This window comes from Oncorhynchus kisutch, linkage group LG13 (genome assembly GCF_002021735.2).
Source record: "Oncorhynchus kisutch isolate 150728-3 linkage group LG13, Okis_V2, whole genome shotgun sequence".
Classification (NCBI taxonomy): Eukaryota; Metazoa; Chordata; class Actinopteri; order Salmoniformes; family Salmonidae; genus Oncorhynchus; species Oncorhynchus kisutch.
The window spans coordinates 28,000,717-28,020,145 of record NC_034186.2 but is presented as its reverse complement, the minus strand read 5'-3'; the positions used below and the strand labels follow the sequence as shown (position 1 = coordinate 28,020,145).

Sequence of the window (19,429 nt, the reverse complement as noted above, 5' to 3'; positions counted from 1 at the left end):
GCTGGTACAGGGTCTGTCCAAGGGCACCAGTATCTGATTACTGGGATGATTGTTCACCCTCTGCTCTGAGGAAGCACAAGGGGGTGCAGAGTTTGATAGATTTGATTTTAATTTATTCGGTAGTTAAAAGTAGTATGCTGTTCAGCTGGAGGGAACGTTGGTGTTTCTATATGCCCTGTACACCTCTCTCTGAACTGTTAAGAACAAACTGGGTTTGTCTTTTGTGGAGAACATTAACTCTTTACTATGTTCAAGACCAACTGTGAAAGTTGTTTAAATCTGTGTGTGACTGCTTTTGGATCTGTTGTGTGTTTTGGGCGTGTCATGTCAATCTGACAGACACACACTATCACTTAACTGGGTGTTTGTGTGTTTAGGAGCTGTCGAGTTGTGGCTGGAACAAGAAGGAGAAGCACAGCTCTGCTCCCAATGCTGTGGCCTTCACCCGCAGATTCAACCAGGTAACACACACACACAGAGAGGCAGGCAGAAAAGCGGGGGGTGGACAGGGGGCGTAATGTACCCCTAGAGCTGAGTAATGAACCTTCAGTCTTGGCTAGCAGGTAATGGAGCGATTACATCCTCTCTTCACCACATCCCAAATCATCCCCTCTTCCCTAATCCTTTGTTGTGGAGCTTGGAGGATGTCATGGTAACAAAACGTACCTCCTGCTGACTTGTTGACTCATCTCCTATAGGGAACACGCACTCAAACCCCAGCTGTCTCATTGTTTAGCCTCATCAGACTGATATGGCTAATGAAGGCTCAGAAGAGACCTTAGACTCCTTCCCTCACTCTCTCTGGTGTTCAACTGTTTGGACACATTTCTTTGTGGTCTGAGAATGCGTTTGTGCATGTTTTGTGTGTGTGTGTGGCCCGCACTCTCAGTGCCCTGTGAAGTCATCCACAGGAAGCCCTCTCATGACGCACAGGCGGGCCTTCACCTTTCATCCTGCTCTTTCTGCCCCTTCCCTCTCTCCAACCTCCCCAGTCTCTCCCTGCCCATTTAAGTGTCTTTAAGACCTTGTGGTCTCCGTATGAGATGTTAGAGGAATGTGTTTCTGTGTAAACTTCCCCATTTCTAGGCTAGCCCAAACAGCCGTTACAGATGTTAGTTCACTGTACACCACAGGGCTGGCCGACAAGCAGCAGGCAGACGGGCATCAGCGAAGGAAAGTGAGCCTTGTGAATAATGGGACTTGGACAGGGAGAAGAGGCAGTCCCAGAGATGCTCCAGTCTTTGTACTCTTCCTTTAACTCTGTTATTGGTAGCAGTCTTTGGACGACAAGGGGAAGTCTGCGTTCTTTCAGTCTAATACTGCTCAAGTCTAAATCAACCCGTAGCTAGCTCCATACTGCTTAGGTATGACTTCATGTTTATCTGAAAACCCTGGATTAATGGAAGCAGTAAGGTAATTGTTCAACCTTGCACTCTGATAAAGTTTTTGGATTGAGTGTATAGGTTGGTATGACTGGAGAGGGGTAGCTGTTGAGTGGGATGTAGTGGGGAGTTGGGTACAGGGATGGAGAGGGGTGAAAAGGGGAAGGGGGGTGTCAGGGTTAGAGCTAATGAAGGTTGAAGAGGGGTAGAGAAGGTTCTGGGTGGATGGTGCCTGAGAGGAGGCTGTTTCCTAAACCTAGTCCAGTTTCCCATAATGTAGGATCATACTCTTTAGGTGGGTCATAGCCAGTACTACCGGGTGGCTACTTTAGACCGGGTCATGGTTTGAATTACACTTCAGTTTGTTTAGTGAGTCACTAGAAGTAGTTTTTGTTCTATAGATTTTTTTATTTTATTATATCGCTGTGAATGTTATTTAAGGTGACATTTGTCTTATATTAACATTACATTTGAAGGGGGGGGGAAAGTGTGCGTTTCGGGAATGTTCTCTCGTGTAGCCTACCAGGACGTTTAGAATTAATGTCATCTCTAACAAACACTCACCAGACAAGGTTGAGCTAGTGATGTTTAGGTATCTAGTCTAGACCTATACAAATGTTGAAGGCATCAGCCACTAACCTAACCCGAGCCAGGCCCAGCTGTAGCCTCTCTAGCACTCCTTACCCAGGCAGTGAGAGAGGGAGCTATCGTAAACTGCTTTTGAGGGACTCAGCCATATTGCAGAGCTAATCCACAGCTATCAGCTGGTGTCTCTGTTCCATACTATTTATGATGAAACAGCAGAGCTTTATAAGACCATAAACACCACAGGAAAGACAACTAAGAGCCTCTGCTTTTTCCTCTGGGCTGTAGAGTGCACACACATCGACACACGCAGAGAGAGACAGAGCACCTGTGTTGTAACAGCTGCCAGAAGCAACGGGGTGATTTACAGTGACAAGAGGACAGTGTAGTGGCCATATTGGACAGGCCTATAAACCTTCTCTGCTGGGAGTAGTATTACAAGGCTGCTGCAGCTTTAGTTTGGATATTATATGAGACTTTAGTGGCTTATAATATCATCACTGACCGCTGTGTCTGCACTGCACCTGTGACTGAGGGCAGGTGTTTCCGTGCTAGAGGGAATAGCTTGTTCAGGTGAACAGTACTGCCTCGCTGTATTATGGGATTAGTTTTATTAGTGGATCTCCATTCTCTCCTCTGTCTCTCTCTGTCTGCTGGTCTTTCTTTTCTCTCTCTTTCTGTTATTTACTGCAGTATTTTAGATTCTAGCCTGTGCCTCCTGTTTACTATTCCCTTCGTCTTGACTTCCATGGAGCAAAAACACAGACTTTTCTGAGAAGAGGCACTCAAACCAGATGCAGGCCAGTGAATAACTTGACATTTTGAGTCAAGGTGCATGGACATCTCCTGAGCCAGAGGGTAGTGTAGTGGTGTGACTGTCGCACCAATTTTAGGACCCTTTTGGTGTAGTTCATAGCATGCTAGGATTTAGAGTTGTTGTTGGGCTGTTAGAGAAAAGTGATTTTCCTACCCTGCAACACTTCAACCACTCTAATATCTTACGTGACTGACCCACAGTGCTATACAGATCCACCTGCAGTTAGCTAATATCTCACACTGTCCCTCGGTGTGTGTGTGTGTGTGTGTGGGGGGGGGTTTGTTAACCAGAGCAACCCCCTTCCCAGCTTAAGCACAACCCTGCACCGTACAGTAAAACCAGTCTCACACACACACACAACCTCTCTAAAGGTTTGGAGATGGGAAGAGAGAAAGTGAGTGGGAGGAAGAGCGTGACTCCTGGAGAGATGGAGATAAAGCCAGTGAGTGGGAGAGTAGGCAGTGTAAGTGAGTGACGGAGAGTTAGATAAGGGGAGCTATGGTTGCAGAGGTGAAGACTTCAGGGACCATCGGTATTGTGTATAGTTGATGACATTGATGTCTTGGTCTATTACACAGACAGGCTGGACCTATTTCCTTTGTCCTGTGGTTAGGTGACATCAGCGCTCTAGATCTCTCATCTTGGATCTGCCCTGATCTCTCTCTCTCGAACAGTGTACAGACAGCTGTAGACTATAAAAGACTCAGGAGGCCTGATATCAGCTTATTCTTTCCCCATTACTTCTCATCTTTCTTTCCTCTCATGAAGGCTGTTGGACCAGATGCTGACTGATTTATTGACCTTATTTGCTTTGCTATGAGAGGAGATCCGTGCATGTGTGTGAGAGAGCTCTTGGCCAATGGCCATTGATGACTCGGTCCGATCACTTTGTTCTGTCTGGGGGTTAACACAGACAGACAGACAGACCTCATTCACTCACAACGTGTCAGGAACCAAGGCAGGAACATTGTACGGTACCTGATGTTAAATGGCTATTATGTTTAGATCTCAGCCAGCAATCACATTTGAGTGTGTGTGTGTCTTTGTTGGGAAGTGCTCCTTAACCATCGGTCTGCTTTTTGTTCAGCACTTTGTGCTATGCATTTATTGCCATTGGTTGATTGTTTTGTTTCTCCAGACGACTTTCTGGGTGGTGAGGGAGATCCTGCATGCTCAGACCCTGAAGATCAGAGCTGAGGTACTCAGTCTCTACATCAGAACTGCCAAGGTACACACACTGTACTCTACTGCTTATGCTCTACAGTAGTACTTTGTGAAGCAAGAACCACAGATTTGTGATTCATATTCACGAGTGGACAATAAATATATAGTAATGTGAAAGTGTGTGTATTCATCTGTGTTCTCTGTTCCCAACAGAAACTGTGTGACATAAACAACCTGCATGCAGTGATGGCTGTGGTGTCAGGCCTACAAAGCGCTCCCATCTATAGACTCTCCAAGACATGGGCGGTGAGTTACTGTGTCCCTGCAGCTCAAAACAATGATCTCGAACAGCTCTCTACAACCAACTGAGATGTGTTGACGGTGTGAAGAGCAATCGCATATGTAAATGGTCCTTCTCTATTTCACCAGTTATTACACTGTCAATACATTGCTGGAATATGTAATGGTCGTGTGTATTGGAAGCATCTGTGCAGAAACCTTAGATCAGAGAAATTTGCAAGAGGGAGCGGTCTGATTCTGATCCATCCACAGACTGACAGAGCCTTGGAGATTAGGGCTGACATAATGACATACTGATGCGGTGATGTCATGGTGGAAATGTAATATTAATGTGAGTGATATAAACCCCAGTAGTCAGCAGTACACACAGCAGACAGCCAGAAAAACCTCTGGACCACTAGACCTGCCTGGCCAGAGAGACCAGCACACCTGCTCCTAGTCAACACACACACACACTCTCTCAAACACACTGTGGATAACTTTAGGCCGTGGCCAGAGCAGAACTTATCCCTCACCCAGAGCTCCTGTGGATATCATCAGTAGTGTTATCACGACGTCTCCTGAGATCCTGCTGAGCTGTTATGACAACTGTTGCAATGTGACTTAAGCATTACGATGATCATACCAGATGCATCGCTATTTACCAGCCACGTTTGGAAGTGTTTTCCAAACAAGCACGTAGAGAGAAAGTTTGCCAAGTGCGAAAGAAAAGCAGTGCTGCTCTCGAATCAGCTTTTGCCATTCAAATCTTACCTTAACATTGGAGTTATTCCACAATACTGATGACAAATCAGCCCCTAGAGCGGTATTACCACCTATGACTGCAAATAGGCTATTGAGGCGGCTTATCGTGCTTACCCGATAATAATGCACTAAATCAGATTGCATGTTATTGTGTTCATGTTGTCCCTCATGAAACACATTGAGGCAAAAATTAGACAGTAGTCTTGTTGCAAAATATAACTCAATTGATTGAACATGAAATTGATTTCAATATGATTGAACTTGTAGATACTTGCTAGTATCATGGCAAAGTAACAAAACCCAAAGCTAATTTAACTTCTATAGGAAAACAGCCCTAATGTTGGAAGTAAACATCGTTGTTGTTATCCAGAGTCACATCAATTTATTTGTTCAAGCTATAGCACATAATATTTTGAAGAACCATTAAGTTAGGTCTGCTTCGTGTTTCAGTTTTGCCATGGTAAAAATATTGCGATACTGGTGTTGTCACGGCCCTAGTATGTTTACAATAACTCAACTCAAACATTTCTCTGTCTGTCTCTCTAGTTGTTGAGTCGGAAGGACAAAACAATGTTTGAGCGGTTGGAGTATCTCATGGCCAAAGAAGACAACTACAAACGTCTCCGAGACTACATACGCAGCCAGAGCATGAACTCCTGCATACCATACCTGGGTAAGACACACACACACTTCCTATTTTAAAGTGACGTTTTCACGAGTCCCCCATATTATGTCCCCAGCAATCACCGATAACCACAATCAGCTGCACCCACTGGTAAAAGGCATCACAATTTACAGTATACGGTCACTCCACCGTATATTTGTCACTCCACCCTTTTTATGTTTATTTTTCCTCTGCTCCACCCTTTTTTGTTTATTTTTCCTCTGCTCCAGCCTTTTTGTGTATATTTCCTCTGCTCCAGCCCTTTTATGTTTATTTCCTCTGCTACATCCCTTTTATGTTTATTTCCTCTGCTCCATCCCTTTTGTGTGTTTATTTCCTCTGCTCCATCCCTTTTGTGTGTTTATTTCCTCTGCTCCATCCCTTTTGTGTTTATTTCCTCTGCTCCGTCCCTTTTGTGTTTATTTCCTCTGCTCCGTCCTTTTTGTGTTTATTTCCTCTGCTCCATCCTTTTTATGTGTGTTTATTTCCTCTGCTCCATCCTTTATGTGTGTTTATTTCCTCTGCTCCATCCTTTTTATGTGTGTTTATTTCCTCTGCTCCAGCCTTTCCTCTCTGGAAGCTGGCAGCCAGACTGTCTGAGCACTAACAAAGCCCAGAAATCCCCTGTGAACTACAGCACCATCAATCTTTCTCTCTCTCTCGGTCCTTCTCACTCTGTCTCTGTCTGTGTGGTTGTTTTCCTGGATTTTATTGTAGGTCTGTTTTTTTCTACCTGTGTTCTTTGAGGGCTAGATTGAAGGTTTCCTGTTTTATTAAAGCTAAAACCAGACTTCACTCATGTTTTTGGTTCCTGTTGTGGTTCATACAGGATGAATGTGAAAAGCAGGAATCTCTCTCGCACTCTCTCACTCTCTCTCACACACACACACACACACACACACACACACACACACACACACACACACACACACACACACACACACACACACACACACACAGGTGTTAGGGGTTTCTCAGCTCTGTAAAGACAAGAAGTCAGATTGGTGCATGCTGTTTCACAGCATTATATATTTGCATGTATCTTCACACTGTGTGTTTGTGTAGAGATCGAGTCATGCTGGTGTCATTTCTGAGCACATTGCATTACGTTTCTCTTTATAGCCTGGCCAGCATCCCTGTCAGAGGCTTTATAGAAGAGAAGTGAGGAAAGTAATAAAACAGAGAGCTAAAACAGTGTGTGCGCACAGGCACATGTGTTTCAGAGTACAGATCTATGTTTTAGGTTTTGTGTGAAAGTTGTGTAGGGTGCTAGGCTGAGCTGCTCTGGCAGACTGGGGGGGGGAATGATGCTGTGTGTGTTGTACAGCAGATCTGAAACGCATTAATACTCGGTCATTCTCTACTGCCATAATTCTACCACGTCGTTAGAGAAAGAAACTGAGGGAGAGGATGAGAGAGCGAGGGAGGCACAGTGCTGGCATAGAAGCAGCCATATCCTAAAGTGTGTGTGTGTGTGCAGTGATTTATTTACTTCCCTCTGATTGTTTTCATGGGCTGCGTTCACATAGGCAGCACAATTCTGATATTTTTTCCACTTAATTTTTTTAACCTATCAGGTCAACAGACAGATGAGTGAAAAGTGTGCGTGTTCCGTTTCTGTGTCTTCAGTGGAACCCTGATCCTATGAGAGCTCTTTGTCCACCTGTGATTGTCTCATAAACAAGCAGTAAAGTAGAGGTTTGTTCATCTGAGTGTGTGCAAATCAGAGATGTGTAATACTTATAGTACAAACAGGCAAACAAGCTTGCTCTGTTAACAAGAGTTGTTCTCATTTGAGGTAGCTGCTGTACCTTACAAAACCCCTCCAGTCTCTTTCCTCCAGCATCTTCACAAGGTCCTTTGCTGCTGTTCTGAGATTGATTTGTACTTTTCGCACTGAAGTACGTTCATCTCTAGGAGACAGAACATGTCTCCTTCCTGAGCGGTATGACGGCTGCTTTGTCCCATGGTGTTTATACTTGCGTACTATTGTCCGTACAGATTAATGTGGTACCTTCAGGAGTTTTTAGAAACTACTCCCAAGGATGAACCAAACTTGTGGAGGTCTACAATTTTATTGATTTTCCCTTGATGTCAAGCAAAGAGGCACTGAGTTTGAAGGTAGGCCTTGAAATACATTCACAGGTACACCTCAAATTATGTCAATTTGCCTATCAGAAGCTTCTAAAGCCATTGCATCATTTTCTGGAGTTTCCCAGGCTGTTTAAAGGCACAGTCTGTGTATGCAAATGTCTGACCCATTGGAATTGTGATACAGTGAATTAGAAGTGAAATAATCTGCTTGTAAACTATTGTTGGAAAAATGACTTGTCATGCACAAAGTAGATGTCCTAACCGACTTGCCAAAACTAGTTTGTTAACAAGAAAGTTGTGGAGTTGTTGAAAAACGAGTTTTAATGACTCCAACCTGTGTGTATGTAAACTTCCGACTTCAACTGTATGTCTTTGTAAAACTGGAAATCTAGTATTTTACATGGAACGAATGTCCCCCTCCTTCCTCCTGTCTTTTTTCACCCCCCTTACCCTTTTCTCTTCTGTGTCCTTGTCCTTTTTGTCTTCCATCTAGCCGCTATGTTCATGCCCTCGCTATGTTGATCTGTCTGTTAATCTTTCGTTTCCCCTCTACTTCAGTATCATCTTTCCCTATTTTCTTTCTCTCCCTCCATTTTTACATCTTTGTAGCCCAGACTACCAGCTCTCTTTTGCTCGCTCTCTGAACTACAATCAATCAAATGTATTTAAAGCCCTTTTTTACATCAGCAGATGTCAGAGTGCTATACAGAGACCATCCAAAAACCCCAAACAGCAAGCAATGCAGATGTAGAACTACAGAAATGTGGTTCTCATTGTTCCTCCTCTCCTTGTCTTTAGAAAAGTGTTCCTGTCCTCCTTCTCTCTCCCCCTCACTTCACCTCTACTCTCCACGGCTGCATTCTTTCATTATGAACTTCTCCATAGAAGACTCATCCTCCATTTTTGCTACTTCTCTGTTCCTTACAGCTCATTCATACAGCGCTGTAATCAAACATAAAATGTAAATGCCAGCTGTGACTGAGCAGGCGTACTAGTGTGACTGACTGTACACCATGTTCACTCAATGTCCTGGCTGTTATTGTCTGTTTGCCATGGTGTGGTTGAAGGAGAAACAGACCAGGTGAGTGAGGCGAGAGGGTATTTAGAAACCGTTTTATTTAGTATTTAACTACATGGAAAGTGATGGCAGAGCGTGGCAGGTATTTACCTCCGTCAACTTGACGTTTGTCTGTACTGATGGGTGTTTTCAATTTTTGTATTTTTTACTGGAATAAACAGAAAGGCCATACCAGGGTTAACTTGAGCAGGGCGTGACTGACTATACTCATTATAAATGTGTTGATAAATAACAGAAGGGGGAGACCATGGAGGAAACATTTGGCTTCAGCAGAATCATAAGTCTTAAATTAACTCTCGCAAATAAAACCAAATATATTTACATACCAAAGCGAGCTGGGCTGTTCTCACATCACAAAGCACATTGTTACAATCTGTTTCCTCTCTGTGGGAACCCCGAAACAACAAGCCAAAACAAAGCAAGAGAGAGGGGGGGTGAGTTAAATGTACATGAAGACTGTACCAAGTCTTGTCAGCCTGGGGGGGGGGGCATGCCTCTCAACCCTTTGAGTACGCTGTGAAGAAAGGCATTCACTAGCAACAGACCCAGCTAGAGACGAGCAAAATAAAACTGCAAAATGAACCATTTATTTTCCAGTCAACGTGTGAAATAAGCATCTGAAATTGCGAATGTAACCACCTTCATAGCGACCATACAGAGTATAACATAGTGACTGTTGTAGAAGGCTGTGGCAGCTAGCTCTGTGTTAGAGTTCATACTTTGTCTGTCCACTGCTGTCTTTCACAGCCCTATCATATGGCTGTCTGACCATGCTAGAGGACTCATAGAAGCACAGCTGAAACAATAGCAGAACGCTGTGTCATCTTCCCTTCAGAGAGGCTGAAGAAGAACCAGGGTTTCCATGAAGCAGTTTGATTTGGGATTTGGGTTTCGACAGTTAAACAGCTTCTCTGCTCCGCTTAAAAATGTAAGAAAGGAAAAGAATGTGAAGATGATGGGTAGCTTGGTGGAGAAGTTGAGACGTCACGGGGTGGGAGGGTTGGGATTAGGATGGGTCAAAGGTCATGGCATAGATAGTGGGGTGGAGACTGTTCCAGGCTCAGTCGATAGGTCGTATCATTATACGGACAGACTTGAGGGAGTACGATCCGCCTCCGTACTCAGCCCAGAAGATTCCATCCTGGAACTTACTGCGGTAAACCCCTCCGCTGTACCACACTCCATTCAGGTTGGTCTGACCACAGGCGTTGTACCACCAACCTCCCTTATGGAAGTGGGCACAGTTACCTAGCGATGGGAGAGGAGGAGAGAAAGGCTTAGTGGTACAGGAATATTCTAGTGGTAGTTGTCACTTGAGCAGAGATGTTACAGAGATGGACCACAGTACAGAGAAGCTTGAGCAACAATGTGCTTGGGAAACTGTAGCATAGCAGTGTGTTGGTGTACTAGTACAGTAGTGTACTGGTATTCTAGCGTACACTGTTTTTCCCTTGTTTTACCTGAGAAAGCATCCTTGTCCCTGTCCAGCGTGGTGAACATTTTCCCATTGTGGCTGCTGAGGGAGTCTCCAGCGTTTCCCTGGTAGGTGCCCAGTCTCAGGCGGAAGCCCTCACTCTCAGGCTCCAGGCGGAAGCTGCTGTACTCAGCATACACCTTCTTCCCCACCCAGTCCTCCAGCTCTACCAGCAGCCTGTAGTCTCCCTGCTTTGCCAGGTTAAAGATGTTCTCCAGACCCAGCCAGTATTCACCGTCTATGTTCCCAAAGCCTTTCTGTAGGGGGAGAGACACAGCAGGTTATATTATATATGCTTTCCAGGTTCCAAGGGTTTCTAGTAAATGGTTAAAGGTTTGGGAGTTGTGTGGTGGTTGTGTAGTTTCACACCTAAAGCATTTAGAATGTTCCGGTCATCCACCAACTAGCCTAAACGGCAGCAGTTTTTCTAGTCAGGAGCAGAAGGAACCCCACCTCTATCTGCAGACAGTAGATACAGTCACGCTCAGAGGACAAAAATGGTTAGTCAGTCGGTAGACTCCACTAATGTTATTTCAAGCCACATCATGTTAAAGGAAGCCAAACCTTCAGAATCAATGGAACATGTTGAATCTCAGTTGGAGACGATAATGTGTCAAAGTTCTGCCTCTGCTTTCCCAGTCAAGGTGAATTAACTGGCTGTGGCTGGGGAGAAAGACTATGGGGGCTGCACAGATACCACACACACAGACGCACACATTGGCAGGGCCAGGTCTTTCTCCAGAGTGATGGAGTGTGTTAGCAGCCTAGTGTGTTGGCGGAATGGTGTTGGTTATGTAACAAAGGAGGGGAGATTAGGGGGACGTGGAGCTTCCTACATCAGCCCCTCCCTGTCCCTGCTGGGGTCACAGCTGATTGGAGGTTTGAGGGAGAGGGCTGGACTTTACAGGCCATGGGTTAGCTCCAATGGCTCAGTGGTTAACAATAGACCATTGGATGCAGATACTTTTGTTCTCTCGGTGTGTGTCAGTGTGTGATCGTCTGCGCTACACCACCTTGTAGTTCTCCCAGTTCCTGAAGAAGTTGACCGATCCATCCTTCCTTCTCTGTAACACGGTCCAGCCTCCGTTGTCTAAGCTGTGTTCACACCAGGCCTGGATCAGCTGTTCATTACTCTCTGCCTTCAGCAGGTACATCCCACTGGTGCTGTGGCCCGCCTGGCGCACCTGGTAGCAGTCCTTAAACGGACCTGAGAGAAAGGAGAGGGGGGAGGGAGGAATGGGTCAGTGCCTGCGTCGTCATAGCCAATGTCTCTACTCTGTTTGTCCTTCAGTGCTGCTTCTATGACAACATCCTCTTCACTAATCACCAAACCATATCCTGCCTCAGGTGAATAAAATGCCTTCTTTCATCACAGACACAAAATACATTATGTAGCGTTCGCTGAGGAGAGAGGCAGGGGGGAGGAGAGGCGGGGGCAGGGGGGAGGAGAGGCGGGGGCAGGAGAGAGGGCACCAAAGATGGTGCCAGAGAGAGGAGAGGTCATGAGCAGATGAGCTCCTGCATTTTTCAGCATGTTCTTCATTTTTTTTTAGATTTAGATAAACTTTAATTTTTTTGTCAGGGACATATACAGGATGCTACCCTGTACAAAACAACCTTCACTCCAAATCAAAACCTACAACCTGATTTTGGACAGAATTACAGAATCACCTGAAAGGTTTACAACTACCAAAGATTATTATTCCAAAACTATACAGAAAATGCTCTGGAAAACAACAGAAACCTGAAAACACCATCCAACCTGGAACTGAGTTAGTAATGTTTAGTCTAAAGCTACATTTTATTTCCAAAAGCCAAGAAGAAAAATACATACTTTACTTTATAAGGACTGAATGCTAAATTAATGCTGCCAAGCTTGATACAACTTCAATTAGCACTGACGTGTGAAGTGAGAGGTGTCAAAGCCCTTTCCATTGTTGGGCTAGAGTTGCACAGTCTACTCCAACCAAATGGAGAAGCCTTAGAAGCTGCCTCCCGCTGTTCAGAGGTAATTAAAATACAATGCCCTGTGTATGTAAAGAATGATAATACACGAAAAGAGCACAAAATGAAGCTCCTTATGGAATATCAAGACACTTTTTGCTGACTATTATAAAAATGGAAACTATACCCCCACCCCGAACAGGTCAGACCAGACCTCTTCTTAATATAGCCCAACAGCGGAAAGTCAACCTCCCAGCACAGTACTACTCCCTCATTGAAATGAAGGATACATTTACCCAGCTGGAGGTAAGGCAGGTGGAGGCAGGTGTTTACACTACACTCAGCACAGACCCAGACAACAGTCCAGCACAACAACACCCCCTTAACCAGACCCGGAGAGCTGGAGGTGGAGAGAGACATATCTGTACTCTGGACTAGAGGTCGACCAATTATGATTTTTCAACTCCGATATTGATTATTGGAGGACCAAAAAAAGACGATAGCAATTAATCAGACAATTTTTAATTTTACATTTTTTAAATTTGTATATATTTTTTTAAATCTATGTATTTGTAATAATGACAATTACAACAATACTGAATGGAATGAATACTTTTTTATTTTAACTTAATATAATACATTAAAATCAATTTCGTCTCAAATAATGAAACATGTTCAATTTGGTTTAAATAATGCAATAACAAAGTGTTGGAGAAGAAAGTAAAAGTGCAATATGTGCCATGTAAGAAAGCTAACGTTTAAGTTCCTTGCTCAGAACATATGAAAGCTGGTGATTCCTTTTAACATGAGTCTTCAATATTCCCAGGTAAGAAGTTTTAGGTTGTAGTTAGTATTTCTCTCTCTACCATTTTGTATTTCATATACCTTTTGACTATTGGATGTTCTAATAGGTACTTTAGTATTGCCAGCCTAATCTCGGGAGTTGATAGGCTTGAAGTCATAAACAGCGCAATGCTTGAAGCATTGCGAAGAGCTGCTGGCAAACGCAGTGAAGTGCTGCTTAAATTAATGCTTACGAGCCTGCTGCTGCCTACCACTGCTCAGTCAGACTGCTCTATCAAATCATAGACTTAATTATAATATAACAACACACAGAATTAAGAGCCGTAGGCCGTTTAATATGGTCAACTCTGGAAACATTTCGGAAACAAAACGTTTATTCTTTCAGTGAAATACGGAACCATTCCGTATTTTATCTAACAGGTGGTATCCATAAGTATAAATATTGCTGTTGTATTGCACAACCTTCAATGTTATGTCATAATTACGTAAAATTCGGGCAAATCAGTTCGCAATGAGCCAGGCATATACCCTGACTCTGCGTGCAATGAACGCAAGAGAAGTGACACAATTTCCCTAGTTTAATATTGCCTGCTAACATAATTTTTTTCCAACTAAATATGCAAGTTTAAAAAATATATACTTCTGTGTATTGATTTTAAGAAAGGCATTGATGTTTATGGTTAGGTACATTCGTGCAACGATTGTGCTTTTTTCACAAATGCGCTTTTGTTAAATCATCCCCCGTTTGGCGACGTTGGCTGTCTTTGTTAGGAAGAAATGGTCTTCACATAAGTTCGCAACGAGCCAGGCGGCCCAAACTGCTGCATATACCCTGACTCTGTTGCACACAATGCAAGAGAAGTGACACAATTTCCTATTTAAAAGAAATTCATGTTAGCAGGCAATATTAACTATATATGCAGGTTTAAAAAATATATACTTGTGTATTGATTTTAAGAAAGGCGTTTATGGTTAGGTACACATTGGTGCAACGACAGTGCTTTTTCCGCGACTGCGCTTGTTAAATCACCCGTTTGGCTGTGATTCAATGATAATGTAACAGGCACCGCATCGATTATATGCAACGCAGGACAAGCTAGATAAACAAACTAGTAATATCATCAACCATGTGTAGTTAACTAGTGATTATGTGAAGATTGACTGTTTTTCATAAGATACGTTTAATGCTAGCTAGCACCTTACCTTGGCTCCTTGTTGCACTCGCATAATAGGTAGTCAGCCTGCCACGCAGTCTCCTCGTGGAGTGCAATGTAATCGGCCATGATCGGTGTCCAAAAATACAGATTACCGATTGTTATGAAAACTTGAAATCGGCCCTAATTAATCGGCCATTCCGATTAATCGGTCAACCTCTACTCTGGACTGTGGTGAGACAACTTCAACAGGAGAAGGAGAAAAACAGAGGACCAGACTGCTGGAGGAGAGAGTGAAGGGGATGGTGTGTGACAGAACAACCCATTAGAGAGGTGGCCACCCCCGCAGAGAAGCCTGCAGAACAGCCCACCTCAGCTCCTGACAAAAGTCTCAACACCACAGCAGAACAGTCCACCCCGGATCCTGACCACGTCGACATCACAGCGAGACAGCGCCCCCCCCCCCCACACACACACACACACATGCACCCACTGAGGACATAGTCGTGCCCAAAATTTTTGAGAATTACACAAATATTAATTTCTACAAAGTTTGCTGCTTCACTTTAGATATTTTTGTCAGATGTTACTATGGAACACTGAAGTATAATTACAAGCATTTCATAAGTGTCAACGGCTTTTATTGACAATTACGTGAGGTTGATGCAAAGAGTCAATATTTGCAGTGTTGACCCTTCTTTTTCAAGACCTCTGCAATCTGCCCTGGCATGCTGTCAATTAACTTCTGGGCCACATCCTGACTGATGGCAGCCCATTCTTGCATAATCATTGCTTTGATTTTGTACGAATTTGTGGATTTGTTTGTCCACCCGCCTCTTGAGGATTGACCACAAGTTCTCAATGGGATTAAGGTCTGGGGAGATTCCTTGAAAATTTATATTTGTGTCATTCTCAAAACTTTTGGCCACGACTACACAAGAAACAGATTATACTGCTTATGGACTCAAATGGGAAATGTATACAAGAAAAACAACATTTTTCCAAACAGTGTGTCTAAACTCTGGTGTCCAAACACCCAGCGCACCCGAGACCTTCTGCCTGAGAACCAACTAGGTTCACCCAGCCACATAATAATACACACAGGCACAAACGACTTGAGAGCACAGCAGGAAAGGGAGTGATTGAAAAAGCTTCTTCTACTTTCCCCGATGCACAAGTGCTTATATCCACCCTGCTACCAGAAATATCCTGCTACCATACAGCTGTTAAACAAGTATTTCCTGTGACTGTGCCTCAAAACCAAATGTTTACCTGGCCCACCACTCCACTCTGGACTTGAACAGCCATAGGTAGACCTATGGCCAGGTCTACCTATACAAGGCAGCAGTGCCGCCCCTTCCCCCTGACCTATGCATAGAGGACCCACGCTAAGAGGGCCTACATCGACCACATAACCCCCCCCCCCCCCCCCCCAAGTCAACCATGCCCACATTCCATTTAGGCACCCTCAGATCAGATCTATGGCCCCCATGAACACACCCTTACAAGAGGGCCTCATCATGGAAGTCACACACATACGCTCAGGCCATGAGCAGGCAAACAGGCCTAACCCCCACTCTTACACTAGCCCAATGGCATGTACCAGATTCTCAGCCACACACGACCAAACACACGTCCAACAACATTGGACATTTTATGGAACACAAAGCCTTCACTATCTCATCCTGGAATATCCAAGGTCTGAGGTCATCTGCCTTTGGCCTAAAGAGCAGGAACCTGGACTTTGTCGAAGACATTGAAATACAGACATTGTCATCCTACAAGAAACATGGTACAGAGGAGATGGACCACCTGGTTGCCCTCCCTTGTCCCTCTCCCTCCCTTGTCCCTGCCCTCTTGTCCCTACCCCCATTGGCCCTCTCCCTCCCTCTTGGCCCTCTCCTTGGCCTACCCCCCCTTGGACCTCTCCCTCCCCCTTTCGTCTTGTCCCGCCCTCCCCCTTTTGCCTTGTCCCTCTCCCTCCCCCTTTCGCCTTGTCCCTCTCCCTCCACTTTCTCTTTCCCTTGTCCCTCCACTTTCTCTTTCCCTTGTCCCTCTCCCCTTGTGTCCTTGGCCCTTTAACTCGCTCTCCCCTTCTCCCTCGCTCTCCCCCCCTTGGCCCCCTCTCCCCTTTTGGCTCCTTCGGCCCTCTACCCCCTCGGCCCTCTCCCTCCCTCGCTCCCCCTCGACCCCCTCCCTCCCTCCCCTCAGCCCTCTCCATTTTTCCCTGCCATCAGGCCTTTCACTCTGGACTCTTTCCTCTTCAGTCCTTTCAACTGCCAATAGTCCCAGCATTCTTAGATTAGGAAAGTGCTGCTCTGCCTGAAGGAACTTTAGACTCACTCATGTGACACACACACACACACACACACACACACACACACACAACACTTAGACTTTACACTGGGGGCTATTTTAGTTGGTTATGGTGCCAGGTTTCCTTCAGACGTGACGCTTGGCATTCAGGCCACTGTGTTCTTGGGGACCTTCAATGCAGCAGAAATGTTTTGGTATCATTCCCCAGATCTGTTCCTCGACACAATCCTGTCTCGGCGCTCTACAAGCTATTCCTTTGACCTTATTGCTTGGTTTTTGCTTTGACATGCACTTTCAACTGTGGGACCTTTTTTTTAGGCAGGTGTGCCTTTCCAAATTGTATCCAATCAATTGAATTTACCACAGTTGGACACCAAGTTGTAGAAACATCTTAAGGATGATCAATGGAAACAGGGTGCACCTGACCTCATTTTCGAGCAAAGACTCTGAATGCATATGTATATAAGATATTTCTGTTTTTCATATTTAATACATTGGCAAAAAATTCTAAAATCCTGTTTTCACTTTGTCATTATGGGCTATTGTGTGTAGATTGCTGAGGATTTTTGTTTATTTAACCAATTTTAGAATAATGCTGTAACGTAGCAAAATGTGGAAAAGGCAAGGGGTCTGAATACTTTCTGAAGGCACTGTATATGGAAAAATGAGTTTAACCATTTTGACCAATCGATTGGTTGAAAGAACAGGACATCTGTTAACCACTTTTTCTTTTTTTCTTTTCTTGAAAAGCTCAACAGTCCGTAACGATTTACAAGCATTCCCAAAACATGATGCACAGTACTCCGTAATGTGTTGGATTGGATTTGCATTCAAGACAAAAAGTAAATTGCTTTGCCACATTTTTTGCAGTATTAATTTAGTGCCTTGTTGTAAACAGGATGCATGTTTTGGATTATTTGCATTTTGTACAGGCATCCTTTTTACTCTGTCGATTAGCTTAGTATTGTGGAGTAACTGCAATGTTGTTGTTCCATTCCCCTGTCACAGCCATTAAACTCTGTAACTGTTTTTTAAAGTCACCATTGGCCTCATGGTGAAATCCCTGAGCGGTTTCCGTCCTCTCCAGCAACTGAGTTAGGAAGGATGCCTGTATCTTTGTAGTGACTGGGTGTATTGACACCATCCAAAGTATAAGTAATACCATGCTCAAAGGGATATTCAATGTCTGCTTTTTTTACCCATCTACCAATAACCGGCCTTTGCGAAGCAGTGGAAAACCTCCCTGGTCTTTGGTTGAATCTTTTTGATATTCAGTGCTCGACTGAGGGACCTTACAATTACCTGTGTGTGGGGTACAGAGATGAGGTAGTCGCCATAAAATCATGTTAAACACTATTGCACACAGAGCGAGTACATTGCAACTTAAGTCCAAGATGGCGTAGCAGTCAGGCGTCTTGTAACATTTTGCCTAATGTTTAAACCGCGTTAAAATAAATAAATAGATAAAATAATAAAATAATAAAATTCCATGACAATGTAGAATAATGGTCCTATTACGTATGTATGACCACTAGGGCTTGTTAATGAAGCTCTATCTACTGCAACCCTTTCCAGCCACAGAACGCAGCTACAGTAACATGTTGATAGCTACAATTGGTAACTTTTCAGACAATAAAAAAAGTGACAATTCTGCTCTGGCATAATGTTCATTATTTGTTTTCCGTAACAACAAGTGTCGCTGATTTGATTAGCTGCTGTTTTTATATTGTTGGGGGGGGGGGGGTGATAAGCTTTAATATTGCAGATTGTGGCTTCCGTCAATGTAATTGTCTGCATAATTTCCTATCCCCCATTTATAGAGTACCTACCAGTACAGTTTGGAAACACCTACTCATTCAAGAGTTTTTCTTACACTTTTACTATTTTCTACATTGCAGAATAATAGTGTAGACTAACTATGAAATAACACATATGGAATCATGTAGTAACCAAAAAAGTATTAAACGGGTCAAATATATTTTAGATTCACCCTTTGCCTTGATGACAGCTTTGCACACACGTGGCATTGTATACAGTGCCTTGCGAAAGTATTCGGCCCCCTTGAACTTTGCGACCTTTTGCCACATTTCAGGCTTCAAACATAAAGATATAAAACGGTATTTTTTGTGAAGAATCAACAAGTGGGACACAATCATGAAGTGGAACGACATTTATTGGATATTTCAAACTTTTTTAACAAATCAAAAACTGAAAAATTGGGCGTGCAAAATTATTCAGCCCCCTTAAGTTAATACTTTGTAGCGCCACCTTTTGCTGCGATTACAGCTGTAAGTCGCTTGGGGTATGTCTATCAGTTTTGCACATCGAAAGACTGAAATGTTTTCCCATTCCTCCTTGCAAAACAGCTCGAGCTCAGTGAGGTTGGATGGAGAGCATTTGTGAACAGCAGTTTTCAGTTCTTTCCACAGATTCTCGATTAGATTCAGGTCTGGACTTTGACTTGGCCATTCTAACACCTGGATATGTTTATTTTTGAACCATTCCATTGTAGATTTTGCTTTATGTTTTGGATCATTGTCTTGTTGGAAGACAAATCTCCATCCCAGTCTCAGGTCTTTTGCAGACTCCATCAGGTTTTCTTCCAGAATGGTCCTGTATTTGGCTCCATCCATCTTCCCATCAATTTTAACCATCTTCCCTGTCCCTGCTGAAGAAAAGCAGGCCCAAACCATGATGCTGCCACCACCATGTTTGACAGTGGGGATGGTGTGTTCAGGGTGATGAGCTGTGTTGATTTTACGCCAAACATAACATTTTGCATTGTTGCCAAAAAGTTCGATTTTGGTTTCATCTGACCAGAGCACCTTCTTCCACATGTTTGGTGTGTCTCCCAGGTGGCTTGTGGCAAACTTTAAACAACACTTTTTATGGATATCTTTAAGAAATGG

The 19,429-nt window shown here is 43.9% G+C and overlaps 2 protein-coding genes across 5 annotated transcripts in view; one reads left to right on the top strand and one right to left on the bottom strand.

Annotated features, from left to right (window-relative positions):
• ralgps2 (Ral GEF with PH domain and SH3 binding motif 2) overlaps positions 1-19,429 on the top strand; it is a 146,409-nt gene that overhangs the window by 60,732 nt on the left and 66,248 nt on the right. For all 4 annotated transcript variants that reach the window (XM_031785928.1, XM_031785929.1, XM_020499236.2 and 1 more), the window contains exons 5-8: positions 378-461; positions 3,923-4,012; positions 4,162-4,254; positions 5,539-5,665. In XM_031785928.1, coding sequence (XP_031641788.1) covers positions 378-461; positions 3,923-4,012; positions 4,162-4,254; positions 5,539-5,665 — 394 coding nt within the window. The remainder of the gene's footprint in view (positions 1-377; positions 462-3,922; positions 4,013-4,161; positions 4,255-5,538; positions 5,666-19,429) is intronic.
• Positions 8,847-19,429, bottom strand: part of angptl1a (angiopoietin-like 1a) — a 47,479-nt gene continuing 36,896 nt past the window's right edge. Inside the window, exons 5-7 of the mRNA XM_031785931.1 lie at positions 11,316-11,509; positions 10,289-10,559; positions 8,847-10,076 (exon numbers count right to left, since the gene is read on the bottom strand). Coding sequence (XP_031641791.1) covers positions 9,889-10,076; positions 10,289-10,559; positions 11,316-11,509 — 653 coding nt within the window. The 3' untranslated portion in view covers positions 8,847-9,888. The remainder of the gene's footprint in view (positions 10,077-10,288; positions 10,560-11,315; positions 11,510-19,429) is intronic.